The 23,289-nt window shown below is 31.6% G+C and overlaps 1 protein-coding gene and 3 long non-coding RNA genes across 5 annotated transcripts; all 4 read left to right on the top strand.

Moving 5' to 3' along the window:
• Positions 1 to 1,497: 1,497 nt before the first annotated feature.
• Positions 1,498 to 10,100, top strand: LOC125871822 (ethylene-insensitive protein 2). Of its 2 annotated transcripts, none has more exons than XM_049552501.1 (8): positions 1,498 to 1,735; positions 2,631 to 3,340; positions 4,012 to 4,098; positions 4,190 to 4,300; positions 4,424 to 4,636; positions 5,984 to 6,169; positions 6,260 to 8,956; positions 9,447 to 10,100. In XM_049552501.1, the coding sequence occupies exons 2-8, from the start codon at positions 3,131 to 3,133 to the stop codon at positions 9,843 to 9,845; spliced, it is 3,903 nt and encodes a 1,300-aa protein (XP_049408458.1). In that variant the 5' UTR covers positions 1,498 to 1,735; positions 2,631 to 3,130; the 3' UTR covers positions 9,846 to 10,100. The 2 variants fall into 2 exon arrangements, with proteins under 2 accessions (XP_049408458.1, XP_049408459.1); XM_049552502.1 differs by having other exon boundaries at positions 1,513 to 1,782.
• A 1,288-nt stretch (positions 10,101 to 11,388) lies between these two features.
• LOC125871100 (uncharacterized) lies at positions 11,389 to 14,619 on the top strand. The gene is made up of 3 exons (XR_007446972.1): positions 11,389 to 11,547; positions 12,903 to 13,295; positions 14,351 to 14,619. It is a non-coding gene; the product is annotated as an uncharacterized LOC125871100 (long non-coding RNA).
• Positions 14,620 to 14,956: 337 nt separating this feature from the next.
• On the top strand, positions 14,957 to 15,766 carry LOC125871121 (uncharacterized). The gene is made up of 2 exons (XR_007446973.1): positions 14,957 to 15,142; positions 15,488 to 15,766. It is a non-coding gene; the product is annotated as an uncharacterized LOC125871121 (long non-coding RNA).
• A 1,461-nt stretch (positions 15,767 to 17,227) lies between these two features.
• LOC125871122 (uncharacterized) lies at positions 17,228 to 22,260 on the top strand. Its single transcript, XR_007446974.1, has 2 exons — positions 17,228 to 17,427; positions 21,935 to 22,260. It is a non-coding gene; the product is annotated as an uncharacterized LOC125871122 (long non-coding RNA).
• The last annotated feature ends 1,029 nt before the right edge of the window (positions 22,261 to 23,289 follow it).

Raw genomic sequence — 23,289 nt, forward strand, 5'->3', positions numbered from 1 at the left:
ACTCGTTAAATTAATAATCTCTCTAAGATAATATTTTCCTCCGGTCCCGACTTGGACCAATGAAAAAAAGCACACATTTCGATAATATATTTTCAGGAGACCCCTATATAAATATATGACCCCATTAATATTATAAATTAATATTTCTTTTAGTGAAATATGATTCTCTAGTGTTTTGTTTTTTGTTAAAATTTAATTCTAGTTGAAGTGCATCTCTAACTTTAGTTATTGTATCCAAAAATTTCGGTGTTGTCTTTTTGAACTGTACCATAAAATTGTGAAGAGTTCTAGATGCAATAAGTGGTTCCTTACGCGTCATTAGCTTCAAATGTATTGTATCATCTCCAACTTCATCATCAATATTGTTTTTTTTTCCGATGATATCCTCAATTACTTCTAAGCTCTAGACCTCTAAACATGTATCATTTGCATCTAGGTAAATCAACAGGTTATTGGCGTTCATTTTACTACGGTAACTGAGATCATTAATCATGACCTCAAGTTCATGAATGACGTTTTCACAAGTAGGTTCATTCAAATTCTGTGAGATTCCATTCCCCCAACGAATTTACAGTGTTGAAAACAATTTGCTACTGTTAGGTGCTGAACATTTGTTGTTCAAGTCGGAATTGCAAAATTGATAGCATCCAAAACATTAATCTTTCCTAGATCTATTTGTCCCACTTCATAGACTTCTAATATCCTATGATAAAATTTATTGCGATAATACATCTTAAAAACTCTTATTATTCCAGCATCACAAGGTTGAATCTCAAAACACTAAACACTCTTTAAATTAATAAATATAATTTATCGATTAAATAATACCTCTACAAAATAATAATATTTCATGATCCTACCTATATTAATTTAGTGAGATTTTACAGTAGTTGCTTGATGATAAAATAATATATCCTTTTAATAGTTAACTTCTAACATTAATAATTTGTTCTCCAAATTCTTTTTCAAAACCTAAAAATAAATATCAATTAATATGAATATTATAATAAATACTTATATTAATTATTATTCTTCCGTGAATACACAAAATCTTAAACTTAACAAATAAAAATAAACGAAAAAGGTTAAAACGAGAGATACGACAATAAAACAAAAAAACCCAACTAACTAGCGCGCGAAATTCTGAACTTGGCAGGTAAAACTGAACGAAAAGATACAAATGAAAAATATAGTAATAAAACAACTTTTACCGAATTCCTTCGATATGATTCTCTCAAACGCCTTAATATACTGTATTTGTTCACGTATCTATGTTGAACATAATGGAGAAAAAAACCGTTAAAAAACCATTAAAAGGAATTTCAAGAAAAAAAAGATACTAACAAAGAAAATAAAACTATCTTTTTAGTTCACTTTTCTTCTTCATAGCTTTTGGACTCACATTAGTGAAGTGAAACCTCCTCACCTTTTTCTCTCTCCAAGATAGCTTTAAGACCCTACCCACCCCGTTACATGATCCCTTTTTCCCTATAATATATATATATATATATATAGTTTCTCTTTCTACAGTACTCACAGCTCACATACCATAACTCTCCATCTCTCTAGGATATGTATTACGTACAGGTTCCTCTCTTTTATCTCTTAGTAGTATATATAGATATTAGTGCTTTTCTTAAAAGCTTCTGATCTGAACTCTGAGCACTGAAATATATATAGAGAAGAAGACTGAAGAAAACCCATCCAGAAAAGGAAGGAAAACTATTTGAAGAAGGTATAAAAAAGAAATGGAAAACCCTAATGGTCTACACACCCACTTGGGTAAATTTTATTATTTTTTTATTTTACTGTTATGGGTATGTTTAGATATAGGTATAAGGATTATCTGTTTTGGAATCTTGAAATTTTTTTTGGTCTTTATAGGTCATGTTTGTATCAGATCCGATGAAGTGGGTATTGAGTTTTTAGCTGATTGTTTTGATTTGTTGTATTAGGTTGTGTTAAAAAGGTTGGAGAAGTGTTATTTATGGGGTTTTGGTTTTTGGGTTGGAAAAAAATTTGATCTTTTTTTATTGGATAAATTTGATGGGGTTTTGTTGTTTTGTGTAATGAAGATCTGGATGGTTGAGGAGGAGAAGGTGTTTCATTTGCAGTTCTCTTCTTTTCTTTTTGAAAAGTAGTATTGCTTTTGAAGTCAAGTTGAAGTTTTTTTTTTGTTTCAAAATGCAGGAGATTTTTGTTAAAGCAATCATGTTTAGCTTTAGATGCCAGGCTGTAACATGGAGTTTACTGAGTGCTTACATTTTTTTTTGGGCAAGTTGACTAATTTTGAAATATATGAATAATGCTGGGTTGGTTTGTGAATTGTGATCTCAGTGAAAGTGTTCATTTGCCATGTTTTTGTGATCCATGTTTCTCGCGCTACAGGACACTGTGATGTATTGATGATGTATATTAGGTCGTGAAAGATCTAATTTTTTTCTGTTGGGTAGTTTATTCACTTCAGCATTTTTGTCTTTTAACTAGGATTAACAATGTAAATAGTTTTAATTTGGATAATAATGCTTCTCCAGCTGTTTTAAGTGTTTGATAGTCATGGTTGCCTAGTTATTTTTCTGTAACTACAATTTGGACATTTGACTGAAGCTTTGGTATTTAACTCAATTCAGAAATCAGAATCGGCAATCGGTTTATTGACGGATGCAAAGGTGTTAATGCGGTGTATTTGGTTGAAGTTGGTGGATTTAGCAACTCGAAAAGACTTCCATCTTTATAAGGCGCACTTCTCAAATTTCTTGTTTGGAGTTGGTTGATTTTAGCAGCTTGAAAAGACTCTTAATAAATTGCTTTTGTCAAGTTCTTCATGTCCATTGCTTTTGGGTGCAAACTTGCTCAAAATTCTCCAGAGATTACGAGGGGTTTTGGTATCCAGTTCTACCCGTGCTACATTGAGCTACAGTCTACAGTTGGAGCTGCAGCTGCTACATAGAAAAGCTGTGTGGTCGGAACTTGGAACTTCACTGGTTGGATTTTAATATTGAGCTTGTTCATGTCAAACGGGTTGCTTCGTGATGTTGTAGTGCTAGTTTACTGCGATCTCTGGGCTTGCTAACTATCTAAATCAAATTAGGAGTCTGAAACTCTGACTAGAGAATATAGGCAGCCCAGCATGCTTCAGCGAGTACTTTCTGCTTCTGTGCCAATGCTGCTGATTGCAGTTGGCTATGTTGATCCTGGGAAATGGGCTGCAATGGTTGATGGAGGAGCCCGGTTTGGGTTTGATTTGGTCATGCTAGCACTCTTGTTCAATTTTGCTGCCATTCTGTGCCAGTATCTGTCTGCTTGTATAGCCTTGGTTACAGACCGAGATCTTGCGCAGGTAGTGTTCTTTCATTGGAATTTAACTTTTGATTGCGTATCTAAGTAGTGATGAATCTTAGTAAATCGAACATGCATGGATGTTGATTCTCCTGCTCTTGTATGTTTCATTTAGAACACCCATAGCATGCCCAGTTCTTTTTTTTTTTTGATAACTTGGTGTTTGGGCCAACTTGTGCACATCTTGACTAATTCCACCGAAACCTGTCACCTCCCTCCAACAATAGGCACCAGGTTTACCTGTCCACTAGGCTAGAACAGAGAAGTCTTGAACCGTGATCAATGGTTGTGTCTTGTTTTTGTGTGTGAACATCTATTTCTTTTTTGACAAATTAGTCCTTTCAAAGGTCCTTAACCAGCAGAAGCCCCCCCCCACCCACGGTAGTGTCTTATAAGTTGGCTAACACTATTGAGCGGGGGGAGTAATGGAATGAACATGTGGGTTGGCCAGTTTTTTTAAGTCATTCTTTTGGCAACTCTAGCTATCAGTTTGTCCTTCCATCTTACAACACACTGGTTAAGAAGAATGCATGTAACAAAACTTGCATTGTTATTGACATCTTATTTTAAGTTTGGCATGAGTTGAAGTTACATCTTCTGCTTAAATCATTAGTTTGTATTTTGTTTAACCGATGATGTATAATAACTTTGTTGTCCTTGATGGTGTCAAAGATTTGCAGTGAAGAATATGACAAAGTTACATGCATATTCCTAGGAATTCAAGCTGAGGTTTCGATGATTGCTTTGGACCTCACAATGGTAGTTTCACTATTTCAATTCGTGTACACTCTGACTTCTGAGATTATGACCTTTTCTAGCACATCAACTTACAACCACTTGACTCTGATAGGTTTTGGGCACTGCACATGGGCTTAATGTTGTGTTTGGAATTGACCTGTTTAGCTGTGTTTTTCTGACTGCAACCGGTGCCATTTTGTTTCCACTGCTTGCTTCTCTCTTTGTAAGTCTTACTGCTAACTATCCTTCTGGACTTTCTGTTATTGACATCTTGAATTATCTCAGATTCTTGTCGTATAGTTCTAGTCTCTCATAAATAATAATGATTTCAAAATACTATGTCTAGGACAATGGCAGTGCAAAATTCTTATGTGTTGGCTGGGCAAGCTCTGTACTGCTCTCTTATGTTTTTGGAGTGGTCATAACTCAACCTGAAACTCCATTCTCCATTGGTGGTATGCTGAATAAGTTTAGTGGAGAGAGTGCATTTGCATTGATGAGTCTTCTTGGAGCAAGTATTATGCCTCACAATTTTTACCTCCATTCTTCTATTGTACAGGTGTCCCTTCTCTCTCTCTCTCTCTCTCACACACACACACATGTGTGTGTGTGTGTGTGTTTGCGCATATGCATGCATAAATATTGATCTGTGCTTGCAGAACGGAGGCACATCTGTAACTTAGAAAACAGTCTGTCACTGGACTTATTGTTAAGATAATTATTGGTATGCGAGATTGGGCCCTGATAACTCAAGGCTAAATGTTTGTTCAGTCTATTTTTGTTGTTCCAACTAGTTCTACTGCTTTCTTAGATTTTGTAGCTCTTTAACTCTCAACTATTCATAGTCATGTGAGGTCTTCTCTAGATATTTTGGTTGTGGCTGGCTCCCAAGTCTTAACTTTTATCATGTAATGGGGCTAGCTTATCTACTTATATACTCTTTGCATCTTCTAGATGCCAGTAATAAAACAACTTACTTCATGAAAAAAAAGATTGGCCTGATAAATCTTTTACACAACAAATTAGCAGACACTAGCCCCTGAGTAAACAATATTGGCATGTATGATTTGTTTTTCATGATGTTGATCGTATGAATTCTGTATTTGCTTTTATCTTTTGGTTGTCAATTATGATTCCTGAACTTACTACTCATCCTTGGGATTTAAGTTGGCTTGACCATGATCAGCTCAGTTGCTTAGTTTGATTCTTTGAAGAGATAAAATCTGTTGAAGCAATCCGTGTTTCTGAAGCCTCTATTGTTGTTAAGATTTTCATGCTAGGGATCATAATTTTATGGTGGATGAGTTTATTTCTTCAGGAAAAAAGAAACCAAACTACAACAAAAAGAGTGTTTTCTCCCTTTTTCCCCTTTTAAGGGGGTGGGGCATGAAGGAAGTGAGAAGCTTAAAGAGCATGTCAAAAATGACCTTGTGTTGCCTTAGCTTTTTCATCTGTACTGAGTTTATCTGTATTATAGAATATATATGTGTATCCCAGAGCCGTAAGAGCCAATATTCACAGGGCAAGGGTACATACACATGATTCCAACAGTCTAATAGTGTGGAATATGTTCAGACATGCTCAAATCATCAATGATGTGTCTTCAACATCCCTTGTGAAAAAAATGATGTGTATTTGACATTACCGGTGGATGTGGTCCTTTTGTGCAGCCAAAGTATTTTATGTTTCTGATGCATTTGTTTTTGGATATTGAAATGACAGATTTTTAGAAATTTCCATGTTTCATGTTATTTGTATGGTTTCCATTAGTCTCAGTAATTATCACAGCTTAGAAATAATTCTTAACTCCACAGCATTTTGATTTTTTGACTCCTTGCTACTTGTGTTGGTGAGATCAGTACTAGACTATCTCGTCTTTAACTCTATATAAATTCTTTTTTTGCAGCAAGGTAAGGAATCAACAGAGCTTTCCAGGGGAGCTCTGTGTCAGGACCATTTTTTTGCCATTGTTTTCATATTCAGTGGCATTTTCCTGGTCAACTATGCTGCGATGAATTCAGCAGCCAATGTGTCTTATAGTACTGGCCTTTTGTTGCTGACATTTCAGGACACATTGTCATTGCTCGATCAGGTTAGATTCAAACAGCAAAAGATGGTTCTGTCTAAGCTAGGGCCTTTGTGAGCTAGAGATATTAATGATTTTCGTGAATTATTGATGCAGGTGTTCAGAAGCTCAGTAGCACCATTCACCATAATGCTGGTTACATTTATTTCCAATCAAGTTACACCACTAACTTGGGATCTTGGTAGACAAGCAGTTGTGCATGACTTATTTGGAATGGACATCCCAGGCTGGCTTCATCATGTGACGATCAGAGTTATTTCCATTGTCCCAGCCCTTTATTGTGTATGGAATTCAGGAGCTGAAGGCCTATATCAGTTACTAATATTAACACAGGTTGTGGTGGCTCTTGTGCTTCCATCTTCTGTCATACCCCTGTTCAGAGTTGCTTCTTCCAGATCAATTATGGGTATTCACAAAATTTCTCAGTTAATGGAGTTCTTATCTCTTGGCACATTTATTGGCTTACTTGGCCTAAAGATTATATTTGTCATAGAGATGATATTTGGAAATAGTGATTGGGTTAATAATTTAAAGTGGACTATTGGGAGTAGTGTGTCTACTCCATACGTTTTTCTCCTCATTGCAGCCTCTTTATCTCTTTGTCTGATGCTGTGGTTAGCAGTTACTCCACTGAAATCTGCAAGTTCCAGGTTTGATGCTCAGGCATTTCTGCAAACGCCTATGCCTGAGCCATATTTAGAGTGTAATCAACTTGGTGCGAGTAATGCTATGTTTGGTCTAGTAGAAGGGTCCTCCCAAAAGCAAGAAGGTGCATTTCATGTGGATAAATCCTTGGTAAGCCATCCAGATTTATCAACTAAAGATCCTGATCAACTCTTGCCAGAATCACTCTTGGATTTTGAAAAGGTCCATCATTTGGCTACTATTGATGAGAGCAAATCTGAAACAACATTTTCAGCTCCTGCTGTCGGTCATCCTGAGGTATCTGTATCAGCAGGAGCAAGTTCCGGTGTGAAAAGTGTTTGTAATGAGGTGTCTGGTGTTGTATCTGTGGATACCAGTGTCTTCAATACTGAATCTGTGGATGTCGTAGAGAAGACTCTCAGAATTGAAGGGGACATAGCAAATGACAGGGATGATGGAGATTCGTGGGAGGAGCCTGAAGAGGCAATCAAAGGAGTATCTGAGAACACTCAATCTTTTATTTCTGATGGTCCGGGGTCATACAAAAGTCTAAGTGGAAAACTAGAGGACACAGGGAGTGGTACGGGAAGTCTATCAAGATTAGCAGGTCTTGGTCGCGCAGCTAGGAGGCAGTTAACAGAAGCTCTAAATGAGTTTTGGGGGCAGCTTTTTGATTACCATGGCATGGCCACAGCAGAAGCAAAGTCCAAGAAACTGGATATAATACTTGGTCTGGATTCAAAGATGAATCCAAAACTTGCCCCTGCATCATTAAAAGTGGAAAGCAATGCGTATATTCCATTGGGGAGTGCAAGGATACCAGAGTCTCTGATCAACTCGAATATGTACTCTCCCAAGCAGCAATTTGCGTCAAGCATTGTGGACTCTGCTTATAGAGTCCCAAAGGAGCCTTCTTCGACATCTTCTATGTGGTCTAACCATATGAAATTAGTAGGTGCATACGTGCAAAGTTCCAACAGCAACATACTTGACCCAGGGGAGAGGCGCTATTCTAGTATGCGGATTCCAGCGACTTCTGCTGGCTATGATCAGCAGCCTGCCACTGTGCATGGATATCAAATTACTGCTTACCTTAATCAACTTGCGAAAGAAAGAGGATCTGATTATTTAAATGGGCAACTGGAGTCACCATCTCCTCGTTCTGTATCATCACTGACGTCAAACTATGCCGAACCATTGGCTCGTGCTTCGGGGCAAAAACCTCAGAGTGGAGTCAGTAGTCGAGCACCACCTGGTTTTGGAAATGTCCCTGTAGCCCGAAATAATTCCATGCAGCCCAATAACACCTCTATCGACCTTAGCTCTACTGAAACTGCTGAAAGCGTGGCTGGCTCAGCCAACTCTAAGAAGTACTACAGCTTGCCTGATATCTCAGGGCGCTATGTTCCTCGCCAAGATTCTTTAGTCTCAGATGGGAGAGCTCAATGGTACAATTCCATGGGATTCGAACAATCTGGTGGTCGATCTACGTACGAACAAGCCTATATGAGTGGTTCACTTAGGGCAGGTGGTCCTCAGAGGTATGAACATTCTCCTAAAGTCTGCAGAGATGCGTTCTCCTTGCAGTACAGCTCCAATTCAGGGACTGGATCCCTGTGGTCTAGACAGCCTTTTGAGCAATTTGGTGTAGCTGGTAAGCCAGATGTTGGTAGCGGTGATCATGGAACTGTGCAGAGTTCATCTGCTCAGGAGAGTACATCTACGGTTGACTTGGAAGCTAAGCTGCTTCAGTCTTTCAGAAGTTGTATTGTGAAACTTCTGAAACTGGAAGGATCTGAGTGGTTATTTAGGCAAGATGATGGGGCTGATGAGGATCTTATAGGTCGGATTGCTGCAAGAGAGAAATTTCTCTATGAAGCTGAAACTAGGGAGATTAGGTTGACCAACATTGGTGAATCACACTTCTCTTCCAACAGGAAACCTGGTTCTGCCCCAAAATCTGAAGAGATGGATTACACCAAGTTCTTGGTGATGTCAGTTCCTCACTGTGGAGAAGGTTGTGTTTGGAAAGTAGATCTGATTGTAAGCTTCGGTGTGTGGTGCATTCACAGAATTCTTGAGCTTTCACTTATGGAAAGTAGGCCAGAGTTGTGGGGCAAATATACCTATGTTCTCAACCGTCTTCAGGTAAAGCCTCATATCCTATCTATCTTTTGTTCATTCACAGAATTCTGGAAGTTTTCTGTTTCTTTCAATAATTTTTTAATGAAAAGCTATTTTTAAGCATTGAAGAAATGAAGCATGCTTTTTGGTGTTATCCCACAATCCTTCATGAAAACCCGCTTCAAAGCTTATATCACATCATTTAAGGTTTAAATAACCGTATTTTGTGTTAGATTCATCGTTGGACCTTGTACCGTGCCAAAAAAGACATTGTAGTGACTATCCTGGTCCTTCCATTTTAAGGTGGCTAAACAAGTGGTAAAAGCATCAAAGACGCCATGAAACCGTAGGGTGGGGGTCATTTGTTTGAAATTGTCTTTTCTTGGAACAGTGTGAAAGTGCTATAATTGAGTTGGTCTTGATGCTCAAGAAATGTTCTACATCAATGTGTCAACCTCAATAGCTGCTAGTATAAGATTTATTATTTATCTGATGAATCATTTACCAACTTCAGGGCATAGTAGATCTGGCATTTTCGAAGCCCCGTTCTCCTATGAGCCATTGTTTTTGTCTTCAAATTCCGGTTGGCCGCCAGCAAAAGGCAAGCCCCCCTCCAATTTCAAATGGAAACTTGCCGCCACAAGCAAAACAGGGCCGAGGAAAATGCACGACTGCAGCAATGCTCTTAGAGATGATCAAAGACGTGGAGACGGCAATTTCCTGTCGAAAGGGACGAACGGGCACTGCAGCTGGGGATGTAGCCTTTCCTAAAGGAAAAGAGAACCTGGCGTCCGTCCTCAAGCGCTATAAACGTCGACTATCCAATAAGCCAGTAGGAAACCAGGAGGTGGGTGGAGTTGCTGGACCACGCAAAGTAATGCTGTCGGCGTCGTCACCCCCGTTCGTCTTGTAATGCTCCTTTCTCAGTTCATAGCAATTGACTGGTGAGATCACCATTGTTAGACTTGTTCTTAGTTTCTGTGAATTATCCCCCCCTCCTCAACTACCTCCCTGTATCTCATGTGTATTTGAATCTTTGCAGCTTATTCACCCCACCCCTTGTACCTCAATCTGTATACATAGGATAAAATGTTGTAACGAGGTTAATGTAAAACTGCAATGGTGAAATGAAACGGGCTAAAAGGAAGGAAAAGATGTTATTACAAGATATGTATTATGTGGTGCAATTTGCAGTGCTCTTCCTTTTCTTTCCATAGTGCTATGTTGAACCAATGGAAACAACCTCTAGCTCTGAATTAACTTTTAATATCGAAAGGTTGTATATTACTACTTTCCTTCATCCGAGGGTCTATTGGAAACCACCTCATCCTCTAGCTCTGAGGTAGGCATAAGTTATGCGTCTCAAACTCATTATGTGGGACTACACTGGGTATGTGTTGTTGTATTGTATATTACTACTTTCCTTTTTATGTGGTGGGAATGTTAGTTGTAGCTGATGTAGTTTGCACTTAGATGCCATATAAGTTAATAACTTTACTAACTTTACCTCTTTTTTTGTGGGGAACTATTAGTTAAGTGTAGAATAATAGAGGAACATTCCTCTTTATATGGTCTCATGATTCGCATCGCGCAAGGCCAATATAAAGGGGAAAGTGCTACCTAATACGAGACCTTGAAAGCTGCTTTTTCAAGTGTCAGTAGCGGAATGTTCTGTCGATCGGGGAAGGTTTTCTTACTTAGAGTTTGAACTCGTTACTTCTTGTTTAAGTGAAGAGAGTTTAGTCATTCCATCACAACTCTTTATTGGTTGTTAGAGGAGATTACCAACAATACTTCTCTCCATTCTATTTTTGTGACATAATATGAATAGATCTTTGAAATTTTATCTTCTTAAATATGTAAATAACTTTGTGTGACTAATTTCTTCTTTTTTTAGATTTGTGACCTAATTGCAATAAAAGGAGATTAAAGATCAAAGAGGATGAATGTGAAAGGCTAGAAGGACAACCATATTCCAATAAAGAATTCTTATCCTTATCGCTTTAGTTGAAATTATTGTCATCATTATAGGTTCAGTAAAATTTTATAATTTATATTTTTATTGAATTTTTTTTCTAAACATATGTAAATAATCCATTTTGAAAAATCAGTATATTATTCTATCTTATATTTCAGATTTCATAAATTTAAAATCTTAAATTTACTTCTGAGTTGAATTTAATCATTAAATTTGACATAAATTATTGTGTGATTCGCTGCTTAGGACATCAAAATATTAGACCATTATCGAAGATGAGATAATTATGCTAGAGTGTGATTTGGTGGTTGATATTTCACCCTTGACTCTTAGTCAAAGATTTTTAATTTTTTTTGATTGAAATTTAATTAATCAGATCTATAAATTTCATTATTCGAAAGAAAAAGTTAAATGTATTGTGGTCTTACATCATACGCGTAGAATTAAAGTTGCTGTCTTTTTCAATCTTTTCTTCTTCTTCTTTCTATTGCATTATATCACTCTCCACTTGTCTTTTCTTTCTTGCAAAGTTTCTATAACATTTGCTTAACTTCTTCTCTTTCCCATTCTATTTATGTGAGTTTTAGCTTTGTTTTATTGACAAACAAAGATCAACTAGAAGTTTTGGTAGATAAAGGTATGTATTTCTATCTTATTTTATATACTTTAGCATGTATAATCGAACTAAATTCGAAGAATGTGGTTGAATTATTGATTTACGTTACTAAAAAGAAATAATTAACTAGATTTATAATGAAATCTAAATATCGATTATTGATCCAATTTGAGTATTAGATAAGCAACCAATCCATTTCTATTGTTTCCTCATGTATTAAGGTTCATGCCCTTTTGTCACAATCTTTTTTTCATTTGATTTCCTTTTTACTTGAACGCTAAATAATTAAGATTATTTGAATGATTTTGTATGATTGGAAAAATATATTTAAAAATAAATTGTGAGCAATTATTGTCGATGATTGTGCATAGGTGGACCAAAGGTGATGTTTGAACAGTCATAACCAATAATAGAGGTGACTATTTGTAACGATCAATATTTATGGTAACATAATAAAAATGAATGATAATTGATAGTCGATGTGATTAACTATAGTGACAATCAATAGTAAAAATAATTTAAATTCGTGGTTTATAGTAATTTTAGTCATGGTTATTGAATACGCGGTTGAAAAAAAGAAGGAGATCTACTTAAAAGATCGAGATCCAGATAATTTATATTCAAATTCTCTTGAATGAAAATGAAACAAAAAATCATTTAAATCTCAATTAAAAATGTGATCGAGTGATTAATAAAGAGTTTTAGATTTTAGCGGAGATAAAAGTTATTAGATAAGATACATAAATTTAATTGAGGCATACGAAAGCTGATTTTATTCTCTATAGAAATTAATTATTCTAATGATTAGTTAAGGAGAGTAGCATTTGTATCGTTGAGTCGTTTAGTTCATAGATAAAAATATTTTGAAGTTATAATTTTGTGATCAATTTTTTTTTAATTTTTCGAGTGAGATAAAAGAACACTTAATTTAAGGTATAAATATATTCTGAGATTAGTTATATCTTTTAACCCAAATAAAGTATAGATTTAAATATTTAATCTTAAATTTAAGAATATCCAATCTTATTCTATGAATCGAACAATCTTTAAATTTTACTTGGGTGTTGGCTTTGTTATTTATCTCCTTATCCTTATTTATGTTATACATTTTTTTTTTCGAAATTCAAATTATATTGACTTTGATTTATATTTTTTATAATATACTCTTTTCATTTTATTGGCATGAGAATACTTTTTTGCAACTTACAGTACTTCTATTTTAAATTTTAAAATATTAAGTTATTTTGAACAATTAACTATTAGTTAAATTAAACTCTCAAAAATGAAAAATTACTTAAATTAGAACGTAGTGAATAAATTAAATAACTAAATAAATCAATTGATTTATTGATAAATTTATTTTTGTGTCAATGCAGGAGGGCTAAGAGAAAATATATAGAAGATGTATGTAATAGTGATTTCATTGCCTTTGATTATATTGGTATTAATAATAGCCATTGTTTGTTACATGTGTGGAAGATCAAGGGGTTGTTGCTAATACAATTCACTCCAAAATGTTCTATTATGCTTGTTCTGCTCGATGGAGCTAGAAGTCTAAATACAAATTTGTCTAAATTTAATAATATTCGTTTAAATAATATATTTATGTTAGTAAATTTGTTATATTTGAATTTTAATTATAGAACCCAAGGTAACACTATATATATATATAATCTCATGATTTTGTATGATTGGTGAGTGATTATTGTCTATGATTGTGCATAGGTGGACCAAAGGTGATGTTTGAACAGTCATAACCAATAATAGAGGTGATTATTTGTAACAATCAATATTTATGGTAACATAATAAAAATTAATGATAATTGATAATCGATGTGATTAACTATAGTGACAATCAATAGTAAAATATAATTAATGGTGGAGGTGATTGATACTAGTAATGAGTTGGTGGTGCTTGTTTATTGGTGCCTTATAGTAATTTTAACCATGGTTATTGAATATGCGGTTAAAAAGAAGAGGAAGAAGAAGAAGATCTACTTAAAAGATCGAGATCCAGATAATTTAAATTCAAATTCTCTCGAATGAAAATGAAACATAAAACCATGTAAATCTCAATTAAAAATGTGATCGAGTGATTAATTAATAAAGAGTTTTAAATTTTAGCGGTGATAAAAATTTACTAGATAAGATGCATAAATTTAATTGAGGCATACAAAACTGATTTTATTTTCTATAGAAATTATTATTCTAATGATTAAGGAGAGTCGCATTTGTCAAAAACCACTTTTCTTTTTATTTCAAATACTTTCTTTCATGTTCTTGCATCGTTGTATCGTTTAGTTCATAGATAAAGATTTTTTGAAACTATAATTTTGTGATTAACTTTTTTAATTTTTGGGTGAGATAAAATAACACTTAATTTAAAAATATATTTCGAGATTAGTTATATCTTTTAACCCAAATAAAGTATAGATTTAAATATTTAATTTTAAATTTAAGAATATTAATCTTATTCAATGAATCGAATGATCCTTAAATTTTACTTGGGTGTTGGCTTCGTTATTTATCTCCTTATTTTTATTTATGCTATACATTTTTTTTTTTGAAATTCAAATTATATTGACTTTGATTTATATTTTTATAATATACTCTTTTCATTTTATTGGCATGAGAGTATTTTTGTGCAACTTACAGTACTTCTATTTTAAATTTTAAAATATTAAGTTGTTTTGATACAATTTAACTATTAGTTAAATTTTAACTCTCGAAAAATGAATAAAGCTACGTAAATTAGAACATAGCGAGTAAATTAACTAAATAAATCAATTGATTTATTGATAAATTTATTTTTGTGTCAATGCAGGAGGGGCTAAGAGAAATATATAGAAGATGTATGTAATAGTGATTTCATTGCCTTTGATTATATTGGTATTGATAGTAGCCATTGTTTGTTACATGTGTGGAAGATCAAGGGGTTGTTGCTGATAAATTTTACTCCAAAATGTTCTATTATGCTTCTTGTGCTCGATGGAGTTAGAAGTCTGAATACGAATTTGACTGAATTTAATAATATTAATTCGTTTAAATAATATATTTATGTTAGTAAATTTGTTATATTTGGATTTTAATTATAGAACGCAAGGTAACACTATATTATGTTGTCACTTCTTTCTTGGTTTTGTATTTATGAAAGTACTTCCTATTACTCCCTTCGTTTGTTCTAATTTATATCCTCCAACTTAGGATAGATATGAAGTCGATAAATTATATATATTTGTGTAGTTATAAATAAAATAAAAATATATCACGTAAATTAAAATGAAAAGTTGATATTATCAAAATTAAATTAATCGAGTCAATAAATTTTATATCTGAGCGCGGTTGTCATGACAAGGAAGGAACCTCGTCTAAACTCATACACGTATAAAGTTGAAAGCATTTCGTGTCAGTTTATGGTAATTCCTTTCCTTTTGTCATTTTTATTTTTTATTCTTTTAATTTGCTTATATCATATGAACTCTCCAATTTTTCCTTTTTGTGTCTACTAAAACTTCTCAAACTCTTATTTTTCCCTTTTTGTTTATGTGAGTTTTGGGATTTGTAATAAAAAAAATACAAGAAAAGTTCAAGCTAAATAGTTTTGATACTAGACAAGGTATGTACCTATCTTCTTAATTTGTCTTATGGTAAAGGAGGAGTTTTGCACCTTTTTTATTTTTTTTAAAAAAATTATGAAATGTATTTTTATTTAAATTTATATGATATAGTTTTAAATTTTGAGACTAAATATTTTATTTTGATCGCACATTCAGACATTAAAAATATATGAATAAATTGCATTTAAAAAAAATTTACTCTCGAAATTTGAGTGTCATATAAATTAAAGCAAAGGAAGTATGAATTTAAAGCATATTTTAAAGATATGGCATATCTAAAATTAATTTGAGCTTACCTTACAATTGATTGGAATTAATAAAAAAATATTTTTGTATGAATGCAGGAATATATCATATTATAAAAAGAGAAGATGCATGTACTAGTGATATCATTGCCTTTGGCTATATTGGTATTGATTTTAATAGCCATTGCTTGTTACTTCTTTGGAAGATCAAGGGGTAGATGGTGATTATATAATTATTCAAATAATTCCTCATAATAAAATAAATAAAATGGAACGCTTTAATTTTGTTTAAAGAACTTTTTATATCTTGTTGTATCATGTATGTTTCTTCGATTTTGTATTTTTATTAGAATGAAATATCACTTTTAAGTTGTGTTATATGATATTGTGGTGTTTTGTAGAATAAAATCGAAAATCGAGCCTTACATTTTATCGCGCTGTCATTTTCATATTATTTATGGAAAAATTGTATGAAATAGTAAATTATTAATTCAAATTAAATGATATAGCTATAGTTTAATCAACATTATCTTTATAAAAAAAAAGATATAGCTATAGTTTATTTTATTTGTAATTTGCAGCAAAGATCTCATTTTTTTTATCATCTGATTCGGTATACAATTAGATATTTTCGGTATACAATTAGCTATTTTATACATTTCGGTATAAAATGCGTTTGTGTTTGTATAAAGCGAGAGAAAAGTGTATATACAAATACAAATACATATATTTTCGTCCTATACACTTATAATTATACAAATACAAATCTTATTATACAAATTACAATGTATAAATGAATTTATACAAAACTGGACAATTTGTATAAAAATGGATGTATCTAGCGAATTATACAAATCAAAAGTTTCATAACTAACATAAAATTTGCTATGAAGCGCAATTATGCAAACTATAGTTAGAACATATAAATATAATTTTTATGTTTGCTATAGGTGAAAATGCTCATTATTTATCGTGTTGAATTTGGGCTCTAATATCAATTATTAGGTTGAATCACTTTTAAAATATTTTAAATATATAATATGATATTATTAGTTTCAAAGTTAAATTTTACATGATTTTTTTCTTCCAAAATATCATAATGAGTTATGAGATTCTTTTATCTTAATTAGTAAGTTCTGAATCTACTCAAGTTATTAATATTAAAAACTTTATTCGCTCTACGTCCATATATAAGGAACACTCTGGAAAAAAGAATTTAAGTCCAACATACCCTTATAAGTTAATCATAAAAAGATATTGTGTAGTGGATGATATTGCATTTTTTTTAATGAAGAGATCTCAGATTTAGGTTTTGAGAACATAATTTTTTTTGATAAAATAAAATCTTATATGATGTTGATTGACATCACGATTAATCAAATTTTAATTCGGATAATCGAATGAGCGATCGAATATGAAATGGAAAGCATCTCGTGTGTATGTGGTTATGGATTGGAAAAAACGCAACCTATTAAACCTATGTGCCAAGTGTTGATGCTATAAATGAGTTGTCTACACTTTCTTACGTCAACTGAACAAAAACTATGTTTTTGTTCCGTCTATTTTTAATTGTCATGATTTTTGTTGAATTATATAAATTTTGACTAATATTTTATGATATATTTTTTTCATTAATGTATAGTAATTTTGGATAGTTTTTGAATATCTAATTTTTTTTATTTAAAATATCAAATTAATGCAATTTAAATTAGTTTTAAATTTTTTAATCAAATTAACTTTTGAGAAAATATAAAATGACAATTAAAAGCGGACGAAAGTAATACCAGTTATAAAGATCAACAAAAATAAAAAGCTGTCATTCACTCGTATTGAAAGCCTTTATATTCAGACACGTCATCATCTTTATCATAATTTTTTAAAAAAAAACACCTAAAAAAAGGAAAAAAAACAGCACCAAAATCCTAAATCCAATGTCTTTTTCCAGATTTTAAAGAGTGAAGAAATTAAAGTTCTGTTTCAGTTTCAGTACGAGGTGATCCATCAGTTTATGAATTTTGTGGTGTTGTCAGAACAACAAGGTAAGTTTTATTTTTTCTAATTTATTCTTTTCGTTATCGGTTATAAAATTATATCGAATATGTTCAATTATTATTTGTTTGCTCATCTTGTATTTTTATTTACTCTTGATTCCCTTACCTTCCTGTATGTCGGCATGATATATGGTTGATGATCTCCTGTGTCCGATTAATTTAGATTCGAGTGATTTATACAAATAGGGTATTAATTTTATGAATTTGAACTTGAACTTGAGATTCACAACTCGGTGATAAGTTTTGACAGATCATCAGAAGTTTTTTTTTTACCATATATAGGTGAAGATTTTGAAATAAATTGTTCACAAGTTTTGACGAATCATGAACGAGTTGTTCATAACCAATTTTTACCTATGAAATTTCAATACAATAAGGGGTCGTTTGGTACAAAGATCAATAGCGCATGAATTAGCAATACAAAGATTAATAATACATGAATTAATAATGTTGAAATTACTTTTTATCAAGTGTTTGGTTCATTGGTTGCTTCCCACCGACACCTAGTGTTTGATTAAAACTCTACAAAAATCATCTTTCCAATAATATCCTTGAATTATTTTTAGGCTTGTTTAATCGAGAAATATGATGTTTCTTTACTAATTCTTAAGACTATAAAGAAATTGAGGGGTAGTTCAATCATTTTATTGTCTTATCCAAGTATTATTAAGTATGGTATTAGTAATCCCTAGCTATCCTAGGTATAGATAAGACCACATATAAAGAAATTCCAAGTACATCATGTTGGAGTATTAGATGTAACAATTTTGGAGTTACTTCAAAAAAAATTCTTGTTTTAGTTATATGAAATACTTTTTATTTAAATTTAGCTTACATATTAAAAATCTACTAAATCGAATAATTTTGAAATCGATAAAATCCACTCTCTTCCTTTTTTTATAAACAAACACGAGAAGAAATTCGTAAGTTGTTTTTGTTATTTTATTGGGGAAACTTACATAAATATACTATTTTAAAAAAATATTTATCATTTATAGCAATAACATTTTTTTCCCACTTGATTACTTTTAATACATTTATAATACAGTTTTAATACATATTACAAAGAACAATTTATTATTCACATATAATACAAGTTTTATTGATGAATAATATATTTATCACACATTTTAATACACTTATAATACAATGTGTCAATTTCTTACCAAACAAGCAAAATATATTTAAAAAACAGTTATAATATATANAAAAATTACTTTTTATCAAGTGTTTGGTTCATTGCTTGCTTTCCACAGACACCTAGCAATTAGCATTGTGTTTGGTTTAAAATTCTACAAAAATCATCTTTCCAATTATATTCTTGAATTATTTTTAGGCATGTTTAATCGAGAAATATGATGTTTCTTCACTAATTCCTAAGACTATATAATGAAATTGAGGGCAGTTCAGTCATTTTATTGTCTTATCCCAAGTATTATTGAGCCTGGTATTAGTAATTCTTAGCTACCTTAGGTACTAGATAACAAATAAAGAAATTCCAAGTACATTATGTTGGAGTAGAGTTAAGAATTTTGAAGTTGCTTCAAAGTTTTTTCTTGTTTTAGCTAATATGAAATACTTTTTATTTAAATTTAACTTACATATTAAAAAGGGAAAATTTTCAAAACAATAATATTTTAGCTTTTAGTGAGACTCCTTAGCATCAGTTTCATTATTTATTAAAAATGTCATTATTTTAGTTTGTTAAGGGATTAGTTATGTATTTATTTTAATTTGATTAATTTGGAAGAATACTAATAATTAATAACATAACATAGAAAATCATGGAACAAAAAAATTCAAAAAGGTAAAAAATTTTTTAAATACAAACCAGTTACGTTTTGAAAAGAGCATAAATAGCCATCTTTTCGTTGAGCGTTTTTTTGCTTTCTTCTTAAGAACATCAAAAAAAAATTAAAATAATTTAGTTTGTCTTTCGAATCATTCATCTGATAACTTTCAAAGCTTCTTCAAGTTGAATACGACATATTTTTGAAACAAAATTTTTCAAAATTGACAACTATAAATTTGTCGCATTCAGTGAACAATCGAAAAACAATCAGGTATTTTTTTTCAATTTTTTTATTTGTTTGGATGAGATATTCGTATATGTGAAATCTTTCTATGCATTGGAATTTATAGCTTTTTTCAGATGTTTTGTATTCAAATTATGATGTATAATGAATGAAATTGTTTTTTTTAGTTTAGTAGTTGTTTTTTCTGTTGAATGCATACAACCCATTAAGTTAATGTAACTAATCGATCATGAACTATATGTTGAATACAACAATATATGAATACAAAAGTGAGATGAAAATACAAAGTGAGATTGAATATAAAGTTGTGAATACAAAAGAAATACTCTCTTCATTTGAAATACAAAGTGACTTTGAAAGGTAAAATACAAACTAATGGATCACGAACTCTATGTTGAATACAACAATATATGAATACAAAAGTGAGATGAAAATACAAAGTTATAAATACAAAGTGAGATTGAATATAAAGTTGTGAATACAAAAGAAATTAAATACTCTCTTCATTTGAAATACAAAGTGACTTTTTGAAAGGTAAAGTAGGCACATAAAATACAAAACTTGTTGGTATACAATTAGGTTTACAAAACAAAAGAGAAATACAAACTTGTTCAGATATAAATTGAGATTGAAATATAAAATGAATAGCCAATAAAATACAAAATTGTTAGCATACAGTTAGGATGAATACAAATTAAGAAGGAAATACAAACATGTTGGTATACTAATTGAGACTGAAATACAATGTAAAAAAAATGTAAAACTTGTTGATATATAGATATAATGAATACACAAATAAACTGTTGATTCAGACATTGTAGACAGACAAATGCTTTCTCCAAATCTAAAACCCTAAAAGCAAATATAAATGTTTTAAAAATCAAACAAAATAAACATATGAATGAATTTGTAGATTCTAATAAATCTGAAATATTAAAATGAAATCAGAAAAAAATCAAAAAAATATTGTTTAATCGACTAAAAATCTAAAATACATAAATTTTACATGAATATATAAACAAACTTGCATAAAAATAAAAAAAATTAACGGAAAATGCATAATATGTACAATGCGAAAAATAAATCATAAACGGTGATATTGAAAACAAATAAAAAAAAATCTAAATAACTAATTGAAATACATAAATATTAGATGAATATGTAAACAAATTTGCATAAAAATCGAAAAAATTGACGGAAAATCCGTGATATGTACAATGCGAAATATAAACCATAAACAGTGATATTGAAAATAAATCAAAAGAAATCAAATAACTAATCGAAATGGATAATAGAAATTACCTTGCCAACCGAGAAATCTGCTTGAATTAATAAAGAGATTTCGTTTAACAATAAAGAAAATTTCTTGATGAACAACAATTTAGCATCTTGAAGAATTATAAACTTGAAACGTGAAAGGTGGGGAAGAAACGTGAAAGTTGGGGAAGAAACGTGAATGGTGATGAAAAAAGGTTAATGGTATTGGTTTAATTTATTTATTTTCACTTTAAACGGTTATTGGTATATAATTTGGTCCAATATAGGACTTTTTTCATAAATAAAATTAATTTAAAATACTAAAATCTGAATACATATTATTTTATAAAAATATTGTCATTCTGCCATTTTAAATAAATATTTTAAAGTGTTGTTACTTTGCCTAATTATGTTAGGTATTATGATTTACTTGCTAATTTTCCCTATTAAAATTCTACTAAATCGAATAATTTAGAAATCGATAAAATCCACTCTCTCCCTTTTCACAAACACGAGAAGAAATTCATCAATTGGGCTGGACCTCAGTTGTAATTGGGCTCTAATATGCGGCCCACTTTAGTAAGGCTGAAACTTGTTTTTGTTATTGAGGAACTTTAACATATTGCCACTCAAAAATAACCTAATTACTCTCCATAGCTATAGTTTGATAATTACAATTCGTAGCTACATGTCATAGGGAGGAGAGAGGCGAGCGAGAGAGGGCAAAGAGTGGGAGAGAGGTGAATTGTATATGTATATCGGTTAGATAATTGTATATTATACATATGTATATATGGTAAGTGAGATTGGGAGAGGGAGGAGAGAGTCGAGCGAGATTGGGAGAGGAAGGAGAGAGGCAAATTTGAAGCTTCCAAGTAAAGCCCATTTCTTTTATAAAGCATGTCGCATGCTATCATAGGTGTTAATTACTGAGTGAAACGATAGTTTGTTTAATAATTATATAAGTTACGCGAGATTAGCTCCAAATACATGTATCTGGCATGTTGAATTTCATGTATTTCAGATACATGTGCATTAAATTTGCACTATTTTTGGTAGTTTAAGATCTTCTGTAACTGAATCATAACACCTATTTGTGATTTTTAAAATCCATATAAAACTTTTATTTGTATCGTTAGTACATATAACTTAGGTATTAAAAGTCGTCTTGTTTTAACGTGTGCACACAATAATTTTGGCAGGAAATTGAAGCCTTTAGGTTTAAGAAAAACTTGAATCAATGGGTTTTGTGATTGTAATATCACTGCCATTGATTCTGATCATCCTTATCTCAGCTCTTGCTTGTTACCTCTTTGGTAAGTCACGAGGCCGCCGAGAAGCCGCCCTGGTTCCTCCGTACTATGGACCGCCACCACCAGCACCTCCTCCCGGAGTCCTTTCTCCGCCACCCCAAAAATAACATTTTTACTTCTCAATATTGTAAATGTCATATTGTTAAAATTTGAGCTATACCTTTCTTTGTTTAATTGTATGTGACCAAATGAATTGTGTTATCCAAGCGCGTTAATTGTCTCGTTTCAATTTTATCGAATATTTTTAAAGGGACGCAAGTATTTTTGTTAAAGAATTGACTAGCATACTTTTCGGATTCAAACTTCTTTGTTCTTCTAGGTTTTTTGAAGTATGTAATTGTTGTAAAATACAAAAATTTAGTAGTAAGCTATTCCCCTCTTAAATATTTCTTTATCACGGGTTCTTCCATCATTTTAATTTATTGAAAAAAGGATTATACAGCAAAATTTAAATGAACTATGATACTTCGATTATAAATCAAAGAAAAAAAATTAAAAATTCTACAACCTTAATTAGTCCATTATTGTCCCCTTGACTTCAAAGTCCATGTAAAGTAGCAACCACACTACCTACTTTAACATCTTTTCTCCTTCTTTTTCCAAGAATTTCACTAGATATATGAAGTAAAATGAATCAAAATAATTATGTCTACATTACATGCATATACAAATGAGTGGCAAGTGACAACAAAATGGTCCCAACTTTGTCAAAATTAAAAATAGAAACTTGTTGATACCATTCACTTCACCAAACATATTAGAATTTATCTTTAACGAAAAAGAAAGGTAATTTATTACAAAACTTCGACAATGTATAATTAAAGAAGAGTTTTAGGGGTTTAACAACCTTAGCCCATTGTTGCAAAAACACTCAAAGAAACTTAAACACCCTCATCCAATTATACAAAAATATCCAGGAAACATCTATATATACACACATCCATCATATTTTCTAAATGGTCTCATCAAATATATGTACATGCATCCACCTATATTTTTTTTTATAGAAAAATCGCAAAAATGTAATGGATTTTATTAACAGATCTCTTGTGTTATTTCACCGATCTCGTATAGAAAAGATCATACAACCAAAATAAAATTTGTAATAGACAACAACACTTCAACTACAAATTAAAGAAAAGATTTAACAACCTTTCCATTTATTGACCTTGGTATAGTTTAAAAGAGCTCAAATTTTGATCAACAATTAATGTACGAATAATTGGGCATGATGATTGTTATAA

The sequence above is a fragment of the Solanum stenotomum genome, chromosome 7 (genome assembly GCF_019186545.1).
Source record: "Solanum stenotomum isolate F172 chromosome 7, ASM1918654v1, whole genome shotgun sequence".
Taxonomy (NCBI): Eukaryota; Viridiplantae; Streptophyta; class Magnoliopsida; order Solanales; family Solanaceae; genus Solanum; species Solanum stenotomum.

What these genes read in the sequence shown, in the direction of transcription:
- LOC125871822 (XM_049552501.1), top strand. Translation starts at nt 3,131, where the DNA reads ATGCTTCAGCGAGTACTTTCTGCTTCTGTGCCAATGCTGCTGATTGCA. An exon ending in TTGCTTTGGACCTCACAATG is followed by an intron (nt 4,099 to 4,189) that starts GTAGTTTCACTA and finishes TGACTCTGATAG; the next exon opens with GTTTTGGGCACTGCACATGG. An exon ending in CATTGTCATTGCTCGATCAG is followed by an intron (nt 6,170 to 6,259) that starts GTTAGATTCAAA and finishes TTATTGATGCAG; the next exon opens with GTGTTCAGAAGCTCAGTAGC.